At 45.1% G+C, this 21,821-nt stretch overlaps 1 protein-coding gene across 1 annotated transcript in view; it reads left to right on the top strand.

The window, feature by feature from the left end:
* APPBP2 (amyloid beta precursor protein binding protein 2) overlaps positions 1-19,714 on the top strand; it is an 84,755-nt gene extending 65,041 nt beyond the window's left edge. Inside the window, exons 9-13 of the mRNA XM_040424692.1 lie at positions 5,837-5,961; positions 8,469-8,554; positions 9,579-9,769; positions 16,017-16,182; positions 17,276-19,714. Of these exons, the coding sequence (XP_040280626.1) occupies positions 5,837-5,961; positions 8,469-8,554; positions 9,579-9,769; positions 16,017-16,182; positions 17,276-17,532 (825 nt within the window). The 3' untranslated portion in view covers positions 17,533-19,714. The remainder of the gene's footprint in view (positions 1-5,836; positions 5,962-8,468; positions 8,555-9,578; positions 9,770-16,016; positions 16,183-17,275) is intronic.
* Positions 19,715-21,821: the final 2,107 nt, after the last annotated feature.

Genomic DNA, 21,821 nt, shown 5'->3' on the forward strand with positions numbered 1-21,821 from the left:
ACCTCTGCGCCCCGGCCGACCTACAGCTCCAGTGTGCGCAACATGCGGACCTGACCACCCCCGCTGCGAACCGGGGGCAGGCACCAGCGCAAAAACAGGGATGGGAGCCCCTATGTAGATCGCTGCTGTCAGGGCACTAGGCGGTTAATAGGCGTGAATTCTTCCCGCCATTCACACACACACCCCCCCCGAAGTCGCTTGGCCCCGCCCCCCTTCCTCAGGGCAGCTTAACTCCTCCTGGCCAGCCACCTGCGGCCGGCCCCAGATTTTCTGAGGATTCTATCTTCAGTACAAGTGCCGGAAAGTTAAAACAGTTAACCCCTTCCTGCCTCTCTCATAAAGGCCTCATCACAGCAAACCCCCCCCCTGTTTGTGTGGTACCAAGCTGGGCCCGGGTCCTATACGGACAAAGGAGGACCTCTAATAGTTCCCAATCCGCCCCCTTGTGTCGTTGGTTGATAATCCTCCACCTGCGCAGTTCCAGGGAGGACAGCTGAAGTATTTCAATCCACCCTCTGGGTCGTGTGGTTGATAGTTCTCTAGCGTACTTCTCAAGGATCTCTGGGTTCCCAATCCGCCCTCTGGGGCCGTTTGGTTGATAATTCTCCACCTTCGCAAATCCCATGGAGGACAGCTGAAGTATTCCCAATCCGTCCTCCGGGGCAGTTTGGTTGATAATTCTCCACCTGCTCAATACAGTGGAGAACCTCTGCAATTCCCAATATCCCCTCCGGGGTCGTTTGGTTGATAGCTCTCCACCTTCGCAACTCACGTGGAGGACAGCTGAAGTATTCCCGATCCACCCTCCGGGCCGTTTGGTTGATAATTCTCCACCTGCGCAATTCAGTGAAGGATCTCTGCAGGATTCCCAATCCGTCCTCCGGGGCCGTTTGATCGATAATTCTCCACCTGAGCCATACAGTGGAGAACCTCTGGAATTCCCAATCCACCCTCTAGGGTCGTTGGGTTGATAATTCTCTGCAGGCTCAATTTTATACAGGACCTCTGTTCCCAATCCACCCCCTGGGTAGTTTGGTTGATAAGCCCCCACCTGCGCAGTCCGCAACTGCTAGGGGCGAGATTCTGAGGCGTAGACCTGCGCGCTAGCGGACCACAGCAGGTCATCTTCTCCTCGAATATCTCCACACCCCCTCCCTTCCTCCCCAGGTCACGCTCAGGCGCACCCTCTCTCACAGGAGTGGGTCCATCCGAGGGAGGGGTGAAGAATCACTGATTCGGACCCTGACGTGAATCCGAAACAATCTCCTAAGATTGTGTCTACGGTGGCCAGTAGCACTTGTCGTAGGCATTACCCCCTTCCTTAGGCGGAGTATTTGCACTACTTCATTGTCCCCTGCCATAGGTGGACTAAGTACAATAACACTGTTTTCAGTGCATTCCCCCTTCTGTAGGTGGCGGAATTGCACCTCCACTGGGTTCAGTACCTGCCGTATTCCCCCCTTACTCAGGTGCTAATTGCTCTCCCACAGGATACAGGATTGCCATATGCACTAGTTCTCGCCATGGGTATTAACCCCCCTTCTTAGGTGGGGTATTTTCCCGTGGCAACAGTTTGGATGCGGTCCGACTGTTGCAGTATCCTTCCATAGGCGGAGTGTTGCGCGTCACTGTGCTTCCTACATTCCTTACCCCCTTTCGCAAGTGATCCACTAGCGGGCGAATACCTGAACATCTTCAGATTCTGCAATTCAACTGCGCCACGGCTCTAGGTGCCTTCGCTTATTTCATTAGGGGGCGTGGCAACAGTCGGTACTCGACGGTGCTCGGCACTCTTACTCTAGTGCTATAGGAGTCCCGCCAGTGGATACGGTGACTATTCCTCATTGTGTTCCTTTGGAGCTGGGTTTGGGCATGATTATATCTCCATGGGCTTCCATTGTCCCAGTCGGTCATGATATTGTCCGCATCAGTAGTAGTGCGTACACCATTGCACATATATGATGATTACGTGCCAGTGAGTCAAGTGTTACACTGATTATATTCTCTTTCCACCATTCTTGATGTGGGGAGTGGTTGTGCTGGCACTCTGGTTTAGCTGGTGAGGCTTTTATGCTGGTACTAGCGTTCGCAGTCGCTACAGTGGGGCATTCCTTCAGGTAGGGGGTTCTACCCTGACGCTGGCTTGGCGGTTGTTCCTGTTCAACACCCTTCCCAGGTGGAGCGTTTAAGGTTAGCTCTCCTTCCCTGGGGCAGTATGATACCGTGGCTTCTACCGGATTCTTCTACCTCAGTTTGTGCTGGCGGGGCACGCTGCAGCTCCTACAGTATGGGGGTCCTGGAGTAGACATTACATACTCTGGCTCCTCCTGCACAGCTCCTTCGTCATGTGACGGATTCTTCTATCGCCGTATTCGGTGGCGTACGCTGCATGGCCTCCTCCTTAAGCGGAGTATGGCACCGCCGCTATCATCCGGTGGCTACTTCTGTGTACTGCCAGTCTCAGATGGGGAATGGGCTTCGCCCTTCCCCCTTTTTCCTTCTGTTTATTCCTTCTCTGGCTCAGGGTTCACGGCCACTCCGCAAACCTTGGTAGCTCCTATGTTGCTACTTCCCCTCATCTACGTTGATGCAGGGTATTGGTTCTGTGGTTTTTTCTTCCAGTCTTGTTCCGGACTGACTGTTGGGCTGTGACGTTTTCTATATTCCTCCTTGTACAGGTGAATCCTACCCGTTGGTCCTGGGTGTACTACCCGTATCTACAACTACCTCTCTTGAGGCTTGACTAGTGACTGCCATGTCAGTCCGATGTAGTCATACCTTTTCACTGCACATTCCGTGGCTAGACTATGAGACTCTCCATGCCAGGCTGAGCAGGGGTGCTGTCACGACTATTCATGGAGTTTCGTTCCTGGAACACCCCTTCTATTCTTCCTCCTTGAGGCAGGAGTTTTTTTCTCTCTAATCTTGGTTTGGTCGATAATTCCGTCGAGCTGTGTTGCTACACCGTCAATACTCGGTCGCTGACGGAACTCTTCCGCCGATGATTCTCATATCGTCTCTACTATTACCTATCCAATGTGTTGATTCCCTGGCTTGCGGTTGGACATGCCTCATTCAGGCGTTCTTTCTCGATAGTTTATCAGCCAGCTTCTTAGTCTCCCCACAAGCCTTGTTGGCTCGGGGGACATTGGTGGACCACTTACCGTTTCCGTAGAGCGCTTCCCTTTAGCAGGGGTGAATCCTGCAGTCCTGGGTTTTTGCTTGGACATTAGTCCTTGCCTGGGTAAGGTTCGGCGCTGTGTATCCTTTCCAGCGTCCTCTGACCCACCCGGGGCCCACAATACCTTTCTTCAGGGATGGCACATACGGTTCCTCCATACCGTCCTCCTTTACCGCCTTGGGATCGGACCTTAGTCCTTTCAGCGCTCCGGCATTCTCCCCTTGAACCCTTGCGGGAGATGTCACTCCGACTCCTGTCCTGGAAGGTGGTTTTTTCTTGTGGCTATCGCATCCATCAGATGGGTGTCCGGATTGGGGCGCTCTCTTGCCGAGCACCTCCTGGTTCTGACAGGGATAAGCGGTTCCCTGGCCCGTTCTTTCCTTTCTCCCGACGGTGGTCTCTGATTTCCACTTCAATGAAGAAACTGTCCTTCCATCACTGTGTCCCTCCCCTTCACACCCTAGGGAAAGGGAGTTAGGTCATTTGGACGTTGTCAGGGCCCTGACTATTTATTTGCCAGCCTCCAGTTCCTTCCGGCGTACGGACTGTACTTTGTTTTTGTCATCCCGGAGGGTCCTTGCAAAGCATTGGCGGCCTCCAGGGTGGCAATTGCACGTCTGCATTTGCTTAAGCATACTGCACCCGGGGCAGGGTTCCACCCTTCTGTGTCGCGGCTCATTCCACCAGAGTGGGCGCTCTTGGGCTCGGAGGATTCAAGGTTCGGCCACGCACTTGTGCAGGGCGGCTACTGTCCTCCTCTACGCACATTCACTAAATTTTGCCAGGTGCATACTTTTGCATCGGCGGACGCCACCTTTGGACCGCTTGGTCTTGCAGGCGGCAGTTCTTAGTTGCCTGCAGGGGCGCTTGCTCCATGGGTCTGTGGTTTTCCCCCCTGTGGACTGCTCTCGGACGTCCCACGGTCTCTGTGTCCCCCAATGAATATGGGCGAGAAAACGAGATTTTTGTAAAACTTACCAGTAAAATCTCTTTCTCGCTCTTCATTGGGGGACACTGCACCCACCCAATATTGTTTTTCGGCCACAGTTGTGGCTGTTGCTGGTTAGAACCTAGTTCGGTTCTTGGCATTGTTGCTGTTCCACGTTTTTTCGTTGGTTTACTTGCTTCTCCTACTGCTTCTCACAAACTGAAGCTCGCTCTCCAGGCTTGAGGGGTTATAGCTGCCAGGGGAGGAGCTAACAGCTTTTACTAGTGTCAACGCCTCCTAGAGGACATAGCTATACCCACGGTCTCTGTGTCCCCCAATGAAGAGCGAGAAAGAGATTTTACTGGTAAGTTTTACAAAAATCTTCTTCTTTTTTTTCTGTTACGGCGTTCACCGCATAGGAGATATTTTTTAATATTTTTAATAGTTCGCACTTTTTCGGGCGTGGCGATGATTATGTAATTTTTTTTTATTGTTTTATATATTTTATATGTAAAATTGGGCAAGGGGGTGATTAAACTTAATATTTTGGTATTTGTTTTTTTTTGTTTTTTTATTTGTTTTTTTTTTATTTAATACCTATTTATCCCCTTAGGGGCTAGAGCCTGGGATCTTTCATCCCTTGTCCTATTCACCCTGATAGATCTCTATCAGGGTGAATAGGACCTCACACTGTCCCTGCTGCTCTGTGCTCTGTGCACAGAGCAGCAGGGAGCCGACTATGGCAGCCAGGACTTCAATAGCGTCCTGGATGCCATGGTAACCCAGGATTACACTGCTGGGGCTCCGATCGGAACTGCCACTGCCACCAATGATAATACTTGGGGAATGGGGGGTTGGGGCGCACTGCACCAACAATGATTGTACTTTATAATACTGGGGTTGGGGGGGGGGGCATGCTCACCAATGAATATCGTTTATGCTTAATACAAACGCAGGCTGCGGGTGCCGGACATATCCCATACCCAGCTTCTATGACTGTGTGCTGCGATCCGCCGCTATTAACCCGTCGGGTACGGCACCTGAGGGGTTAATAGCGGCAGATCGCAGCGCGCAGTCATAGAAGCTGGGTGCCCGGTATGGGATATGTCCGGCACCCGCAGCCTGCGTTTGTATTAAGCATAAACGATATTCATTGGTGGTGCAGTGGCCACAGCCCCTCCTCCTCGCTTCTATCAGCCCATTGGTGGCAGAGGTACAGGGGGGAGGGACTGCCTCCTTCTCCCCTGTGCTGTTGAGAAGAACATAGCACGCGCTGACAGCAGCGCGTGCCATGTCAGTTTAATGTGAAAGTGGAGGGTCGGTCTAGGCGCAAATGGCGACAAGACTACAAAGTCTTGTCGCCATTTAGCAATTCTAGGTCGCATTTGCAACCATTTTGGTCGCCATCGGGAGCCCTATGTACTATTACTAAGAGATTCCTTCCAACAAAATGGCCACGCTCCCTGTGTAGACAAAATTATCCAGACTAAACCCAGCCCCCCAACTCCTAATTTTCCTGTATCTACCTGCACTAGCATCAGAGAGGGAAGAAGACATGGCTGCAGCCTGACAGAATAATGGACTGCTTTTCTATTGTATTTTTCTTACAAAACAAAAGCAAATAACAAAGGCACACAACTGGTTTTGTTGGTTGTTCTTATTTTGTGTTTGAATTCTGGGTTTAGTGGCCCTTTTAATCCTAAAATTTCTCCTCTGGATGATTTTAGACTGCCCTTGATATCAGACAGTCAGTATTTGGAGGAAAAAATATTCACGTGGCAACAGCTCATGAAGACTTGGCCTACTCTTCTTATGTCCATCAGTACAGTTCAGGGAAGTTTGATAATGCATTGTGAGTATTTTCTGCTATTTCTTTTTACCTTCCATTGTCTCTTTCACAGTACTTGTGAGTAAGGAATCCTTTGTATTTGGGTCTGTGTTCCGGTCTGGATTATTAATTTTTTTTTCCAAAATTGGTATAGGGAATGAGCAGAAGATAAGTGAAAATTTTTTGTTTAGGCAGAGAATTCCCATCCCAAAATTCCACATTTATGTAATGAGGAACACTGTAAATACGGCAAATGTTATGTGAGACGGTGCACTTTAGAAGAACGAGCTGCAGTGCTAGTTAAAGTGGTTGGCCACTTTCTGGTTACTGTTGACCAATGTGTTTATTAGATGTCTATATGCCACTTACTAATAGTCTTATTGAAATTCTGTGTCATTTTCTAAAGATATGTCTGCTTGATGGCCAGGTCTTTTATGCTGTCCTCATAGAGGTCATATCTATAAAATGGCTGCTGATGGAGGGTCATGTCACCAGGCAAATAACCTCTGTGTGATGTCTCCTCTTTTCAAATACACTGCTCCCGCCATCTGCGCTTCACTGTTGGATGTTTAGAGCAGGTGCAGTGTGTTTGAATGGAGTTGATCTGTCACATGACCCTCCATCTGCGGCCATCTTATGGACAGGACCTCTATGTGAACAGTACTGAAGATTTGCCTAACAAGAGTACACGGCTTATAAAATATACAAAATGGTACATAATATCAACCAAGGCTATTTTAGTAAGAGGCATTTATTTGTCTTACATACACATTGGTGACAAGAACCAGAAAGTGGCCAACCCCTTTAAGCGCTGTGGCTCCTTAACAGATTTTCCCTGCATGGACGTAGCTGGCAGCTGCAAAACATTCCCATTGACTGCTGCTATTCTCCGCTCCGTGGGTAATGGGTACACAGCTGGGCAGGGGAAAAGCTTTTGCTTACTTGACAGCTGAGATTGGCACCTCAAAAATCATTGTGATGCCATATCTTACTAGTCACTTCTCATGGTTGCAATTCCCCTTTACAGGAGGAAGGGTTGTACATGATTAGATACAGCATCACACTTGGCTAGAGACTGTGTTTGGTATTGCAGCACAACTGCATTACAACTGGGGCTGGTCTGCAATACTTTACACACAAAAAAAGGGGCACAGCTAAGTTTTCGAATCCTGGACAACCCCTTTAAGTAGGTTGTGATTGACCTTAAAAGAAAACCCTCATTGTCTTGTATCAGAACCAATCATAGGCTGCTTAAAGGGATTTCCAGGATTAGAAAACATAATTGTTCTTTAACATCTAGAAAGGTGCGATTATGTTTCTGGGGGGAAAAAACAGCTATGTTTTCTAATCCTAACAACCCCTTTAAGGGCTCTTTCACACTTGCGTTGTTCTTTTCCGGCATATAGTTCCGTTGTCGGGGCTCTATGCCGGAAAAATCCTGATCAGGATTATCCCAATGCATTCTGAATGGAGAGAAATCCGTTCAGGACCGGAACGTTTTTTGGCCGGAGAAAATACCGCAGCATGCTGCACTTTTTGCTCCGGCCAAAAATCCTGAACACTTGCCGCAAGGCCGGATCCGGAATTAATGCCCATTGAAAGGCATTAATCCGGATCCGACCTTAAGCTAAAAGGCGTTTCGGCGCATTACCGGATCCGACGTTCAGCTTTTTCTGAATGGTTACCATGGCTGCCAGGACGCTAAAGTCCTGTCTGCCATGGTAAAGTGTAGTGGGGAGCGGGGGAGCAGCACACCCACCGTCCGCGTGGCCCCCGGGGCGCCCCAGAGCAACGCCAGGGCGCCCCACGCGCATGGACCACGCGATCGCATGGATCACGAGATCCATGCGCATGGGGCGCCCTGACGCCACCCGGAGCGCCCCAGGAGCCGCACGGGTGGCAAGCACACTGCTCCCCCGCTCCCCACCACTACCATGGCAACCAGGACTTTAATAGCGTCCTGGCTGCCATAGTAACACTGAACGCATTTTGAAGACTGATCAGTCTTCAAATGCTTTCAGTTCACTTGCGGTGTTACGGATCCGGCGGGCACCTCCGGCAACGGAAGTGCACGCCTGATCCCAACAACGCAAATGTGAAAGAGCCCTAAGTAGGTTGTGATTGGTTCAAAAGCAAGACAGTTGGGTTTTTAAAAAAACTTTGGAATTGCAGTGGAACTTGGAAAGAGATTATCGAGGAATTGATAATGATAACTCATCCTCAAGATAGGTCATCATTATCACATCAGTGAGTGTCAGAGTCCTCGCACCTCCACTGATCAGGTGCCTCTAGGAGGCGCTGTGCTCACTGGAGCTCTGGTGAGGGCAGCCTGCTCTCTAAGCACAGTGCTGTACATTGTATAGTAGCAGTGCTTGGTATTGCAGCCCAGCAATATTCACTTGAATGGGGCTGAGCTGGAACTAGGTAGCTGATCAACGGGGGGGGGGGGGGTCCCGGGTGTTAGACCCCCACCAATTCCCAGATAACCCCTCTAATGTCTAATTGTGTATACAACTTGTGTTTTATTTTAGATTTCATGCTGAACGTGCCATAGATATCATTACTCATATACTCCCAGAAGACCATCTTTTATTAGCTTCTTCAAAAAGAGTTAAAGGTATGCATAATTAAAAAAAAAATTTAACTTGCAGATCTTTTTCTTACTCAATATTAAAGGGATTGTCCCATCTGGGACATATATGGCATGTCGATAGGATGTGCCATAAATGTTTCAAGAACAGGGCCCCTCCATGAATCGAGAGCTCACTGAGCATGTGCAGTGTCCTCCCCATTCACAGTTATGGAACTACTGAAAATAGCTGACCAAGCACACTAGGCTGTGTATGGAAATCCCCTAGCACTGAATGGAGAGCAGGACATGCACGCCCAGCCACTCCTCCATTCACTGCTAATGGACTACCGAAATTAGCCTAGCCAGCTCTTGCCTTTTTTCGCAAGTCCCATAGAGGTGAATGGAGGATGGCCCCCAAATGAGTGCCTTGCTCTCCATTCCCTTTAGGTTTCCATTTGTAAGATTGTTCTCTGCTCTTATAAGACATGTATGGCATATCCTATATTAAAGATTTCTCTATTAGTGGTATAATTGATTTCAGCAGTTGATGTTTATTAATGCAGTTTGTGATTAAACACAGTTTTTATAGCCACAGTCATGCAGGATTTGGGACAAAAATTGAAGACCACATGGCTCTACAGCTAGATCTTTACAGGTTCACCTGGGATCTAAAGTAAAATTGTGGCACTACTACAGATCTTAGTGTATTGAGCGTTTCCTTATAAATTTTTGACTTTACATGGTTGCAGAGGGAAACAGAGAAGTTGCCCATAAGTGACGCCCTGAAAACTATGCTCAGGCAGTCCACCCTCTGACCACCTAGTCTACAACAGAGGGTCAACAACACACATGGTCAAACAAAATAGTTTTCAATCTATGTACTATTTCATTGGTTTACCACAAATTCTATACTAGCCCTACTAGGAGGAGTATTTTGCATGCTACCGGTATATGTATAGTATCGGTGTAAATATCAACTTCAGTAATTTCATAGTACATTTTATTGAATTGAATTGTAAATGTTGCCGTTTTATTATATTTAACTTTCTCTCCTCTTCTCCATCCAAAGCACTAATCTTAGAGGAGATTGCTATAGATTGTCACAACAAGGAGACTGAGCAAAAACTTCTTCAAGAAGCTCATGATCTTCACCTTTCTTCACTACAACTTGCTAAAAAAGCCTTTGGTGAGTTCAATGTACAGACAGCAAAACACTACGGAAATCTTGGCAGGCTGTATCAGTCCATGAGAAAGTTTAAGGTGAGCATATACTCTCAGCACTTCCAATTGTTTTTGGGTACTTTTTTTTAAGCTGATACTTCTTAGCAGTCCACTTCTAAATTCTCCATTTGTGAAGTCTTTCTTTTTAGTGACAATCTAATCTGTAATATTTGCTGGCAGTGATTATAACCTTAGTGACATACTTTCTGACTCAGAAAAGTGCAGACGGTATCAGCAGCATCTCACATCATCGGACTTCAAGCAGGGCTGTGGAGTCGGTAGATAAATGCTCCGACTTCTCAGTTTTTGGTACTTCCGACTCCTCTGTATTTAATATGCAAATGTATTTTATACATTCCTTGAAGGAAAGAAAGGCAACATACATGTCATTACCACAGAACTACTGGCTAGGAAGCTGCTGCCTTCTCCTTTGTGTGCTGATCTTCTGCTGAAGATAGGGCAGTGGGAGGATCCAGGAAGGGGCATTTATTGTAAAACCTGATTTCTCTAGTAGAATCCCATAGTCATGTTTAAAGTTTAAGCTAACAATCTGAGTTTACAAGTTTTTATAGCCTTAGCTGAATGACAGCAGTTTTTCAAATGGTTTACAGCTTCAGTCTTGAACTATTGACTATCCATTCCCTTCACTTATACAAGTGTCTAGCCCTTCAAAAAACATATTTACTTGATCAGTTATCAGTGAGAGGCTAGGTTAACCATGGGCGTTGCGTTCCCTGTAACAGCGGAACACAACACAATGGAAAGTATAAGTATTGCCGCTCCTTAACTGTGCGTTGCGTGCCATATAGGGAAGCATATGAAAAGCATGCTTCTTCATGGTCACTTAACGTGTTCATTTTGCGGTAACGTGACGCACTGCATGCATTGGCCTTTTTTCTTACAATAGAGAAGTACCGTATTTTTCGCCCTATAAGACGCACTTTTTCCCCCCAAAAGTGGGGGGGAAATAGCAGTGCGTCTTATGGGGCGAATGCTGCAACCGTCCGGTGAATAGGCTGAGAGGGAGGAGGGGCTGGGGGCCGGCATCTGTTTCTGTAATGGCAGCGGGGCCCGGTGCAGTCACTGTATTCTACTACACCGGGCCCCGCTCACTGTAGTATTCGGTAATCATATCTAACTTGTGGGTATTGTTAAAGTATTCCAATCATCTTAAATCTAGCGCTGTACTACTTACTACTAACTTCTTGGCAGTCAGGAGGCCGGGCGGGCGGGCGCTCGTAGTGTAGCTCACTACGTCACGCGCCTGCTCCGCCCACTTTATGAATGAAGCAGGCGGTGCAGGCGCCTGCCCGGCCTCCTGACTGCCAAAAAGTTTGTGGGGGATCTGTGGATGACACTGTTATGGGGGATCTGTGGATGACACATAAGATAACATGCTATATATGTGTCATCCACAGATGCCCCCATAACAGTGCAATCCACAGATGCCCCCCCCCCACAATGATCCCCCATAACAGTGCCATCCACAGATGCCCCGATAACAGTGCCATCCACAGATGCCCCCATAACAGTGCCATCCACAGACCACCATTAGTTCAAAACCCAGCAAAAGCACACCTTTTGGTTCAAAATATATTTTTTCTTATTTTCCTCCTCAAAAACCTAGGTGCGTCTTATAGGGCGAAAAATACGGTAATTAATTATAACTTTTTGTGAATTGGGACATTTAAAGCTTTTTTAAATTTTTTTTATTCCAATTTAAATTTAGTAGGAGTCGGTTCATTTTTTGCCAACTCCGACTCCAGGTACCCAAAATTGCCTCTGACTCCTCGACTCCACAGCCCTGCTTCAAAGCAATAATACAAATGGCAACGTTTCGGCTGATACACAGTCTTTGTCAAGCCTACTTACATTGTGTTACATACATCAATTTATAGTAAAAACAAGTGCGCCACCCCCATCCGGATTATCCAATTGCGGGCAATGGCACAGACTGACCAATGAGAATGCGTATTCACTTAGTCTAATTCACTTATATGCCTCACCCGAGTATCCAACAATCCTCCTAAAGGTTAACCCCATCATCGCATAACGTCTGTAATTGCTAAGTCTCAAATATAAAGCAAACAACACTTGCCATATCCGGCGTTCCTAATCATTCACATCATCATTGATGGTCTACGTATGATGGGTCCGCCCCTAAGCGTCGCGTTGCTCCATCCTCTACTGCCGACGTCATCCGGTCGCGACAAGCGCTCCCGATTACATCATCCTGGCGTTGACGCGCAACTTACTGACCACACAGAGGGCGTCCCAATGTTACCGCAGCAACACACAGAAACACTGAAGGTATCCAGGGATCCATAGAAGTCCCATAACTGTAAACAGTGATCAATCACATGCATAAGGGAAACTTGATGATCAATGATCCCAATCCACACTAAGGTATGGATTGTGGGGTAATGACCCTATACTGTCCGGATAATCAATCCGCATATTACAATAAAGTCAGACACGCATGTGATCAGGGCAACCCCTATGTGATCTAATCCGCAGAGGTAATCCATATGCTGATGTCAGTATACATACTCCTCATCACCTAATTCTGCCCCCCCAACAACTCAAGTGGGCATCAGCATCTCCTGCTCCGCCATTGTCAAAAGACAGAATTGCCATATACACTCCCTCAGACAATCACGGATGGGGAAAAGGCCCTTGTATGTAAAAACAATAATAGCATTGTACACCCACAAAGAAATCACACAACCCAAACTGAATCTATTGTGGCAACATTGAACTCAATGTTTAATCCATAGGGTTGGAGTGACTTCAAATTGTATATCCATTTGAGTTATTTTTTTTCTCAAAATCTTGTTCTTGTCCCCTCCCCTTCGGAGATAACCTACCCCATCTATTGCATGAAAACGTAATTGATTTATGGAATGTCCACATACAATAAAGTGCTTTGCTACAGGTTTGTCAATCATCCCTTTCCTTATTGTGCTCTTATGCTTATTGATCCGCTCCCTTAAATCCATTGTCGTCTCACCAACATATATAAAACTGCATGGGCACTGTATCATATAAATGTTATCTCATATCTGCATGTGTAATATCCCTTCAACTTAAATATTTTGCCACTGTATGGATGTGGGAAGCTATCACCTCTCATGATGCCACTACAGTTGCAGCATGAGAGACCAGGGAAATTCTGGACAAGATCTTGCGTGTCCATGCGACCTCGGCCCCATTCTACATTAGGGACACGGGTCACTTTCTGACCAAATGGATATACAATTTGAAGTCACTCCAACCCTATGGATTAAACATTGAGTTCAATGTTGCCACAATAGATTAAGTTCGGGTTGTGTGATTTCTTTGTGGGTGTACAATGCTATTTGGGGCTGCAGCTAACGATTATTTGAATAATCGATTAGTTGTCGATAATTTAATCGGGAAAAAAACACCAAAATTACAAAACAGGTTTATATGATTACAGAGGTTTATATGATTTTACTTGAAAAATTATGTTCAAAGGCCATATTAGAACAAATTGTGGATGGCACCATTATGGGGATCTGTGGATGGCGCTGTTATGGGGGGGGATCTGTGGATGACACTATTATGGGGGAATCTGTGGATGGCGCTGGTTTGGGGGGATCTGTGGATGGCACTCTTATGGAGGGGATCTGTGGATGCCACTGTTATGGGGAGGGGGATTTGTGCACTGTTATGGGAGGGGGATTTGTGCACTGTTATGGGAGGGGGATTTGTGCACTGTTATGGGAGGGGGATCTGTGCACTGTTATGGGGAGGGGGATCTTTGGATGGCACTGTTATGGGGAGGGGGATCTGTGGATGGCACTGTTATGGGGAGGGGGATCTGTGGATGGCACTGTTATGGGGAGGGGGATCTGTGCACGGTTATGGGGAGGGGGGATCTGTGGATGACACTATATAGCATCTTATGCTATATGTGTCGTGCACAGATCCACCTTCCCCATAACAATGCACAGATCCACCTTCCCCATAACAGTGCACAGATCCACCTTCCCCATAACAGTGCACAGATCCACCTTCCCCATAACAGTGCACAGATCCACCTTCCCCATAACAGTGCACAGATCCACCTTCCCCATAACAGTGCACAGATCCAACTTGCCCATAACGGTGCCATACACAGATCCACCTTCCCCATAACAGTGCCATACACAGATCCACCTTCCCCATAGCAGTGCCATACACAGATCTACCTTCCCCATAGCAGTGCCATACACAGATCCACCTTCCCCATAGCAGTGCCATACACAGATCCACCTTCCCCATAGCAGTGCCATACACAGATCCACCTTCCCCATAGCAGTGTCATACACAGATCCACCTTCCCCATAGCAGTGCCATACACAGATCCACCTTCCCCATAGCAGTGCCATACACAGATCCACCTTCCCCATAGCAGTGCCATACACAGATCCACCTTCCCCATAGCAGTGCCATACACAGATCCACCTTCCCCATAGCAGTGCCATACACAGATCCACCTTCCCCATAGCAGTGCCATACACAGATCCACCTTCCCCATAGCAGTGCCATACACAGATCCACCTTCCCCATAGCAGTGCCATACACAGATCCACCTTCCCCATAGCAGTGCCATACACAGATCCACCTTCCCCATAGCAGTGCCATACACTGATCCACCTTCCCCATAGCAGTGCCATACACAGATCCACCTTCCCCATAGCAGTACCATACACAGATCCACCTTCCCCATAGCAGTGCCATACACAGATCCACCTTCCCCATAGCAGTGCCATACACAGATCCACCTTCCCCATAGCAGCCCCGGCCCCGCTGCTCACAGCAGACTATTCTGGCAGTAACTTTTACTCAGCGCATCTTTATTACCTTACAATGAAGCTCAGGTAACAGGCAGAGCGGGCGGTGACGTAACGTCATTCACTCACGTGACGCACCTGCTCCGCCCACTTTATGAATGAAGTGAGTAAGTGACGTTACGCCGCCGTCCGCTCTGCCTGTTACTGGAGCTTCATTGTAAGGTAAAATAAAGATGCGCTGATTTAAAGTAAACCGCCCACCCGCATAGCAACTAATTGGCGATTATTCGATAACTGGATTCGTCGACAACGATTCCAGTTATTGAATATTATCGATAAAGTTGATTAATCGTTGCAGCCCTAATGCTATTATTGTTTTTACATACAAGGGCCTTTTCCCCATCCGTGATTGTCTGAGGGAGTGTATATGGCAATTCTGTCTTTTGACAATGGCGGAGAAGGAGATGCTGATGCCCGCTTGAGTTGTTGGGGGGACAGAATTAGGTGATGAGTGTGTATAGTGACATCAGGATATGGATTATGCCTCTGCGGATTAGATCACATAGGGGTTGCCCTGATCACATGCGTGTCTGACTTTATTGTAATATACGGATTGACTATCCGGACAGTCTGGGGTCATTACCCCACAATCCATACCTTAGTGTGGATTGGGATCATTGATCATCAAGTTTCCCTTATGCATGTGATTGATCACTGTTTACAGTTATGGGACTTCTATGGATCCCTGGATACCTTCTATGGATCCCTGGATACCTTCACTTTCTGTGTGTTGCCGCGGTAACATTGGGACGCCCTCTGTGTGGTCAGTAAGTTGCGCGTCAACGCCAGGATGATATAATCGGGAGCGCTTGTCGCGACCGGATGACGGCAGTAGAGGACGGAGCAACGTGACGCTTGGGGGCGGACCCACGGACGCAGTATGTAGACCATCAATGATGATGTGAATGATTAGACAGCTGGGTATACATGTGCACTGAGCGGTAAGGAACGCCGGATAATGCAAGTGTTGTTTGCTTTATATTTGAGACTTGGCAATTACAGACGTTATGCGATGATGGGGTTAACCTTTAGGAGGATTGTTGGATACTCAGGTGAGGCATATAAGTGAATTAGACTAAGTTAATACGCATTCTCATTGGTCAGTCTGTGCCATTGCCCGCAATTGGATAATCCGGATGGGGGTGGCGCACTTGTTTTTACTATAAATTGATGTATGTAACACAATGTAAGTAGGCTTGACAAAGGCTGTGTATCAGCCGAAACGTTGCCATGTGTATTGTTGCTTTGAAGTCCAAATAAAAGTCGATGATGTGAGATGCTGCTGATACCGTCTGCACTTATCTATATATTCTGGCCGTTGGATCCAAGGCCATTGGTGAGGCTGTTGCATCTATTTGGATACACCAACAAGGACCGAGTGGTGCTGCTTCTACACTTTGTTTAATACTTTCTGACTTGTCACTTAGGAGGCTGAGGAAATGCACATCAAGGCTATTCAGATTAAGGAGCAACTGCTTGGCCAAGAAGACTATGAAGTAGCACTCTCAGTGGGACATTTGGCCTCTCTCTATAATTATGACATGAATCAGTATGAAAATGCAGAGAAGCTCTACCTTCGGTCTATAGCTATTGGTATGTAGAGCAGTATTTCACTGTAATGTCTTTTCCAGTGGTGTTAACTGCTCAGGAACGGTGCAGAATCTCTTTAGAAACCAGTCCTGTATAGAGACTTACTGGAAGTACACCATGGTATGGAGACTTATTGTCAGTGCACCACGGGAAACAAATATATAAAGTGGTATCTCCCAAGAAAGAGAACCATCTTGCCAGTGCCACCAGTGGCTCTCTGAGTCAAGATCCGACTTTCCAACAAGCCTTGTGACTTGACAAGGTTTGTTGGAAAGTTGGATCTTGACTCATTGGGAGCCGCATTCAATAGGTGGCGCTGGTGAGATGGTTCTCTTTCTTGGGAGATACCTCTTTGCACTAATGGTTTTAATATATGATCAACATTTGTAATACTGATTGGCTACCGGTGGGCACGAGTTAAATAGAAACTGGAGCATTCCCTGTAAATGGTCTAAAATTAACAAAAGAATCGCTACTCGCCCCTTTTCTCCACTGCTTCTTCCTGCATTACTCTGGTCCTACCCACTGCTGTTTGTTTTCCCTGGCTGCAATGGTGATGTCCCATGCAAAAAGGTCACCGCTGCAGCCATTCACTGGCCTCAGCAGTGACCTCCCATATACTGTCGAGGCCAGTGATTGGCTGCGTGCTTTGTGCATGGAACACCAACGCTGCAGCCAGGAAGATGACATCAGGACTGGAGCTCAGAGATTAAAGAATCAGTGGAGAAAGGGGACGGGGTATTGATTCTTTTGGTATTTTAGACCATTTACAGGCAGGGGTGCACCTAGCCTTTCTGCTGCCTGAAGCGAAAACTGAAACTGCACCCCCCTTCTCCCCCCAATGCCCGTTTTTTTTTTTTTAACCTAACCACTTGAAAGTGCTTATTGTCCATGGCCCTTCCATTGCCCCCCTCTTGCCCCTACCTGGTGGCATCGCCTCACCTGGCCTCATTGGGGGTGCACCCCTGTTTACAGGGGCTGCTTAAGATTCCATTTTTCAGACAACCGCTTTAACAATGGTGTAATATTATTTCAGTTAGTACTCCATTTCTGATTTTGGTTTGATAGCGTGTGTCTTTTTATGTATTTTCTCCAGGTAAGAAGTTATTTGGTGAAGGTTACAGTGGACTGGAATATGACTACAGGGGCCTCATTAAACTGTACAATTCTGTGGGTAATTTTGAGAAAGTGTTTGAATACCATAATATATTGGCAAACTGGAACCGATTGCGAGATCGTCAGTTTTCAGTCACCGATGCCCTTGAGGATGTAAATGCCAGTCCCTTGTCAACAGAAGAAGTTGTGCAATCCTTTCTCATGTCACAGAGCACCACGGAAGGGCCGACTTGTTAATTAAAGGAAAAACAAAAAACTCTTCAGCTATGCCAGCTGTTTTTTCTCAACGTACTGGGAAAGTTCATACTGTGAAATTGCAAGCAAACACACAGATGCAACTCTAGCTTTGTCCTATGGAAAAATGGCCTGGATAACAGTCACGTGTCTGCTTGATGCCTAGTCCCATAAGGAATGTTCACATCGTAATCCACCATTTCTACTTAAAGTCACAGGACAAAGAACTAGTGTTTCCATTTCTTTTGCAGCTCCAATAGGCAGATGCAAATAAAACTGTTTAAGAGTTTATAAGAGATGCGTTTCCCTGTTTCATTGGGGCAGGGTGTTACATATGATGTACTGATAGTTCACTCCACCTATTATTTCATGCTCACGGGAGCTCTGTTTTCAAAATGGCTGACTCCAGTTAATGTTCTTCTGTGTCTTGTTAATGCCAGATCTTGAAGGAGAAAAAAGTGTTTGTAGAAATCCTGTAAGGCCATAGTCTGCTCTCCCTTTTAGCTGCTCCCTTTTGCTCACAGCGCATGCTAAACAATAGCTTACCGCTTCTACGTAATCCATTTCCGGCGGATTTTGACATCTCGGCATGCTGTAAGTTCAGCTCATTAACATTCGCTAGCAAGAAAATACACACATAGATAACGATGGTACCATTCTCCATACAGCAATAAATCTGACTCTTTCTTAGGGTTTGAAGGAAATCTATTCTAATTAACTCATTTTATTTTCTGTATTTTTATTTTTTTCTTGCAGCGCCTTAGTACTAATGTTTTTCATTACTAACTGTACAATGTAACACAACTTTTATACTATTATGAAGTACTATAAGGAATAGTCAAATTGTCTGTGCCAAGGAGCCCTAAAACCTGTATTGTCTTTTACGTATTGCAGCAATTCACTATTTTTTTTCTTTTCTAATGTTACATGTTATCAGTTCTTAATTTTAGTATGCTGTAGTGTGTATGTGAGCTGTGTATTAGGACCACATTCATCATGTGTTGGGTAAATGCCAAAAAAACACTGCGTAGGCCATCAAGCACAAGCAATGCAAACTGAATCTTAAATTGTCGTAACATTTGACCAGCAAGCTGTAGAATTGACGTTGGCAGTGCCCCAATGGGCAAGAAGGTTTGAGGAGATACAGACCGAAAAAACAATTATTTATATATTTATATCTAATAAGACATTTAGAAATGGAAGAAGTAAAAAAACACTTAACCTATATAAGCATATCCTTATAAAATAAAGATTTGTAAGTATCCGTTACAGATCCTGAGACTAAGTTTTGCTTGTGGACTACAGTTATGCACAAGGCTATTTTATCATCTATAAAATCTCACCCCATGCGCAAGGCCATATATGTAAATGGGTTGCACAGTTTTGGACAGATCCTCAGAGGGCCACCCAACGTCCACGCCTGGATTCTGTTATCGATGATGTGCAGTGAAGAAATTTTTGGGAGCTTTTGTACTGTAGATGACTTTTTTGGCTACTACTATAGCTAACATCCCATTGCACTTTTATTTTAGTCAATTTGTTTCCCCCTCTTCCTCCTAAAGTGGGAGAGTTCTTCTCATGTATGTGTGTAACACAAGTCACAAATGTCCCTGTCTTAGTCCCAGCATAATTTGCCTTTGACAGAATATGTCTTCTAGAACTTTGACATGTGCTTAGTGATTTGTGGCTATGAAATGTCTGTACCCAATGGTCTGTATTTGCTGCTTAACTTTAGTAGGCGTGCTGGGTGAAAGTTTTGTGCCTTTTCCACTTTTCACTGGTATAACCAGTAAGTGCCTCTTTCTGCTTTTCACATTTATGATGTTAGCAGACAGAGAAATGTAGTTATAGATAGGACTAAGCAGATACATATACCCACTAATAATAAATAAAAATCCTGGCTGTGAAATATATATAAAAAGTATATAAAATATATAATATATGAACATTGCCAGGCTTTGATGAAACATATAATAGAATGGAGTAAAACCTGAACAGAGTGCGTATCTTTGCGCATTTTTAGCCAACAATGACCTCATTTTCCTTTAGGAAGTCTCCTAAAATACAGCACTTAGGTGGCATGTACATTCGTGTTCTTTCTTCTCTTGGTATTATGTAGGTATAAAGTAAAATAGATAAAACATTCATATTTTCACTTACTTTTGGTTTAGACTACATTTCACGTAAAAAAAAAAAGCTTGAGAGCATAGAAAACAAGAAAAGGAGTTCTCATGTGTCAGCATCTGCTCCATTTGTACTCGCTGTTGTCTAAATTGTGATAAGTGGTCATACCTTAATTGTGCATATAGTTAAAAAATAAAGAAAAACACAAAGTTCATATCTAGTGTAAATACAAGGGCTTCTTCACGTCATGTGTTTTCACTATTTCTTTTCCGTCAGGAACAGAAAAACATGCGCTTTAATCCACATTTGTTTGAGTGGGTTATTTTGGGCATCAGTTATGTGCAGTTTATATCTGTTCTGTCAGTTTCGGTTATTTTGGATAGGAGAAAAGTCCTTCCTATTGCTGTTTTTTCCTCAAAAAACTGAAACCTAATGGAACAAAGCTTTCTGTTTTAGATTTTTGGGTCTTTTTTCCAAACATTGAAGTCAGTAAATAAATTATAGAATTATATTTGTATCCATCATTCAATCCATTTAACATATCATTTTTTTCCCCTGGTTTTCTAAATTACCAAAAATACAGCACTGATGTGAACAAGCCCTTAGATATGAATACTGGCATTACATTATGTTTCTTAAGAGTTGGCTAGTTTACATTACTAGCTGCACATGAGCTAGGAACAGCACATGCATGCAGCTAGTAATAAGCATTATTAAACCATCGGCATCTGATGTCCGATAAATGTTCGGCTACGAATTTAATTGAGTCCAGTGCGACTCTCATTTTGACGACAACCCCAGAATCGCAAAAAAAAAATCCAGGAGCGTTGGTTTTTTGCAATTCTGGGTTCTATGCTAGCACCACTACACTGAGATCCTTGCACACGACCAAGATCGCCATGTAGCCAAACTCTAATGCATATTTACATGCAGATGCGCTCCCCTTCTTCTGGGTGCTTCGTTCCGAACATGGCCGCTGATGGAGGGTACCGTCAATCAGCGCCCTCCATTCACTTCATCGGAACTAGCACATGTGCACCAGCATAGGTTTCCAGCATATGCGCAGCTAGTAATGTAAACTGGCCATCCCCTTTTATATCCAGCTAGATCAGTTTGTTTGTTTTTACAATGGAGAATTAGAATTTATAATATATGAAATTGGTTTCTCACCATGGTTACACTTCATCTAGATAAAATAAGCTAGGCTCTTGTAAATTACACACTTAATAGTACATCCACACAGTGTGTAATCTGCAGATTTTCTGCTGTGGAATTGTAGGTGGAAAATCTGCAGCAAAATCTGTAGCCATAAAGTGGATGAAATTTAAGCTGATCTCCTCCACACTCTGCATTAGAAAAACCAGCCTAGAAATTGACATGTGGTGTGGATTTAAAATTTGGACCTAAACCATATGTAACTCATGCGGAAGTCGTTGTGGATTTACATCAAAATCCATGGCAGACCTTTCCAGTAAGATACACTTTCCAGTAACCAAAATTTTGAGTACAGTATTCTGTGCCTCACATCCAACTGAAAAGGATCTTTGGGAAGGAGCACTGTTCTTAGGGCAAATTAGCCAGACCACCCGCCCTGGGTGGTGTTCATCCGAAATGTCCTTTTCAGATGGATGGCAGGCATGGTTTTAAAGTGCTTTTTGTCTCATAACACTTAGAAGTAGCAGTGTTTGTACACATTTCTTTTATCTTATAATAGGGGCATTTTTTAATTAAAAAGTACAATTCGATATTTTTTATAATTTTTTTTCAATATTTTTTTTTTTGTGTTTTGCTGAATAAATTGTATTTGCAACTTAAGTGCACACTAATATGATGTATGGTATTGTAAAATCTATCACCTGTACATTATGACCTGCATCTCACCTCCTTAGCTGATTTTTTTAGAAACTATAGTAAATATGCACTTTTCTGCTTAAACTAGTTATAGATGGCTTACTGCAATATAAAAAGCTACAGTATTATTGTAATATATGTATATCTTTGTAGCTTTAATGTGGTCCACAAATAAGTTTGTCAGACATTTCTTTGCGTACTTCAGTGTTGGAATCCAAATCTCACACTAAGTTTCATATTTCTTATATGTACCTGTTTTATGAAAGTGCTTTCAGTAATAAATCTGATCACTGTACCCTATGTATGTCCCACAAAAT

The sequence above is a fragment of the Bufo bufo genome, chromosome 3 (assembly GCF_905171765.1).
Source record: "Bufo bufo chromosome 3, aBufBuf1.1, whole genome shotgun sequence".
In the NCBI taxonomy this organism is placed as follows: Eukaryota; Metazoa; Chordata; class Amphibia; order Anura; family Bufonidae; genus Bufo; species Bufo bufo.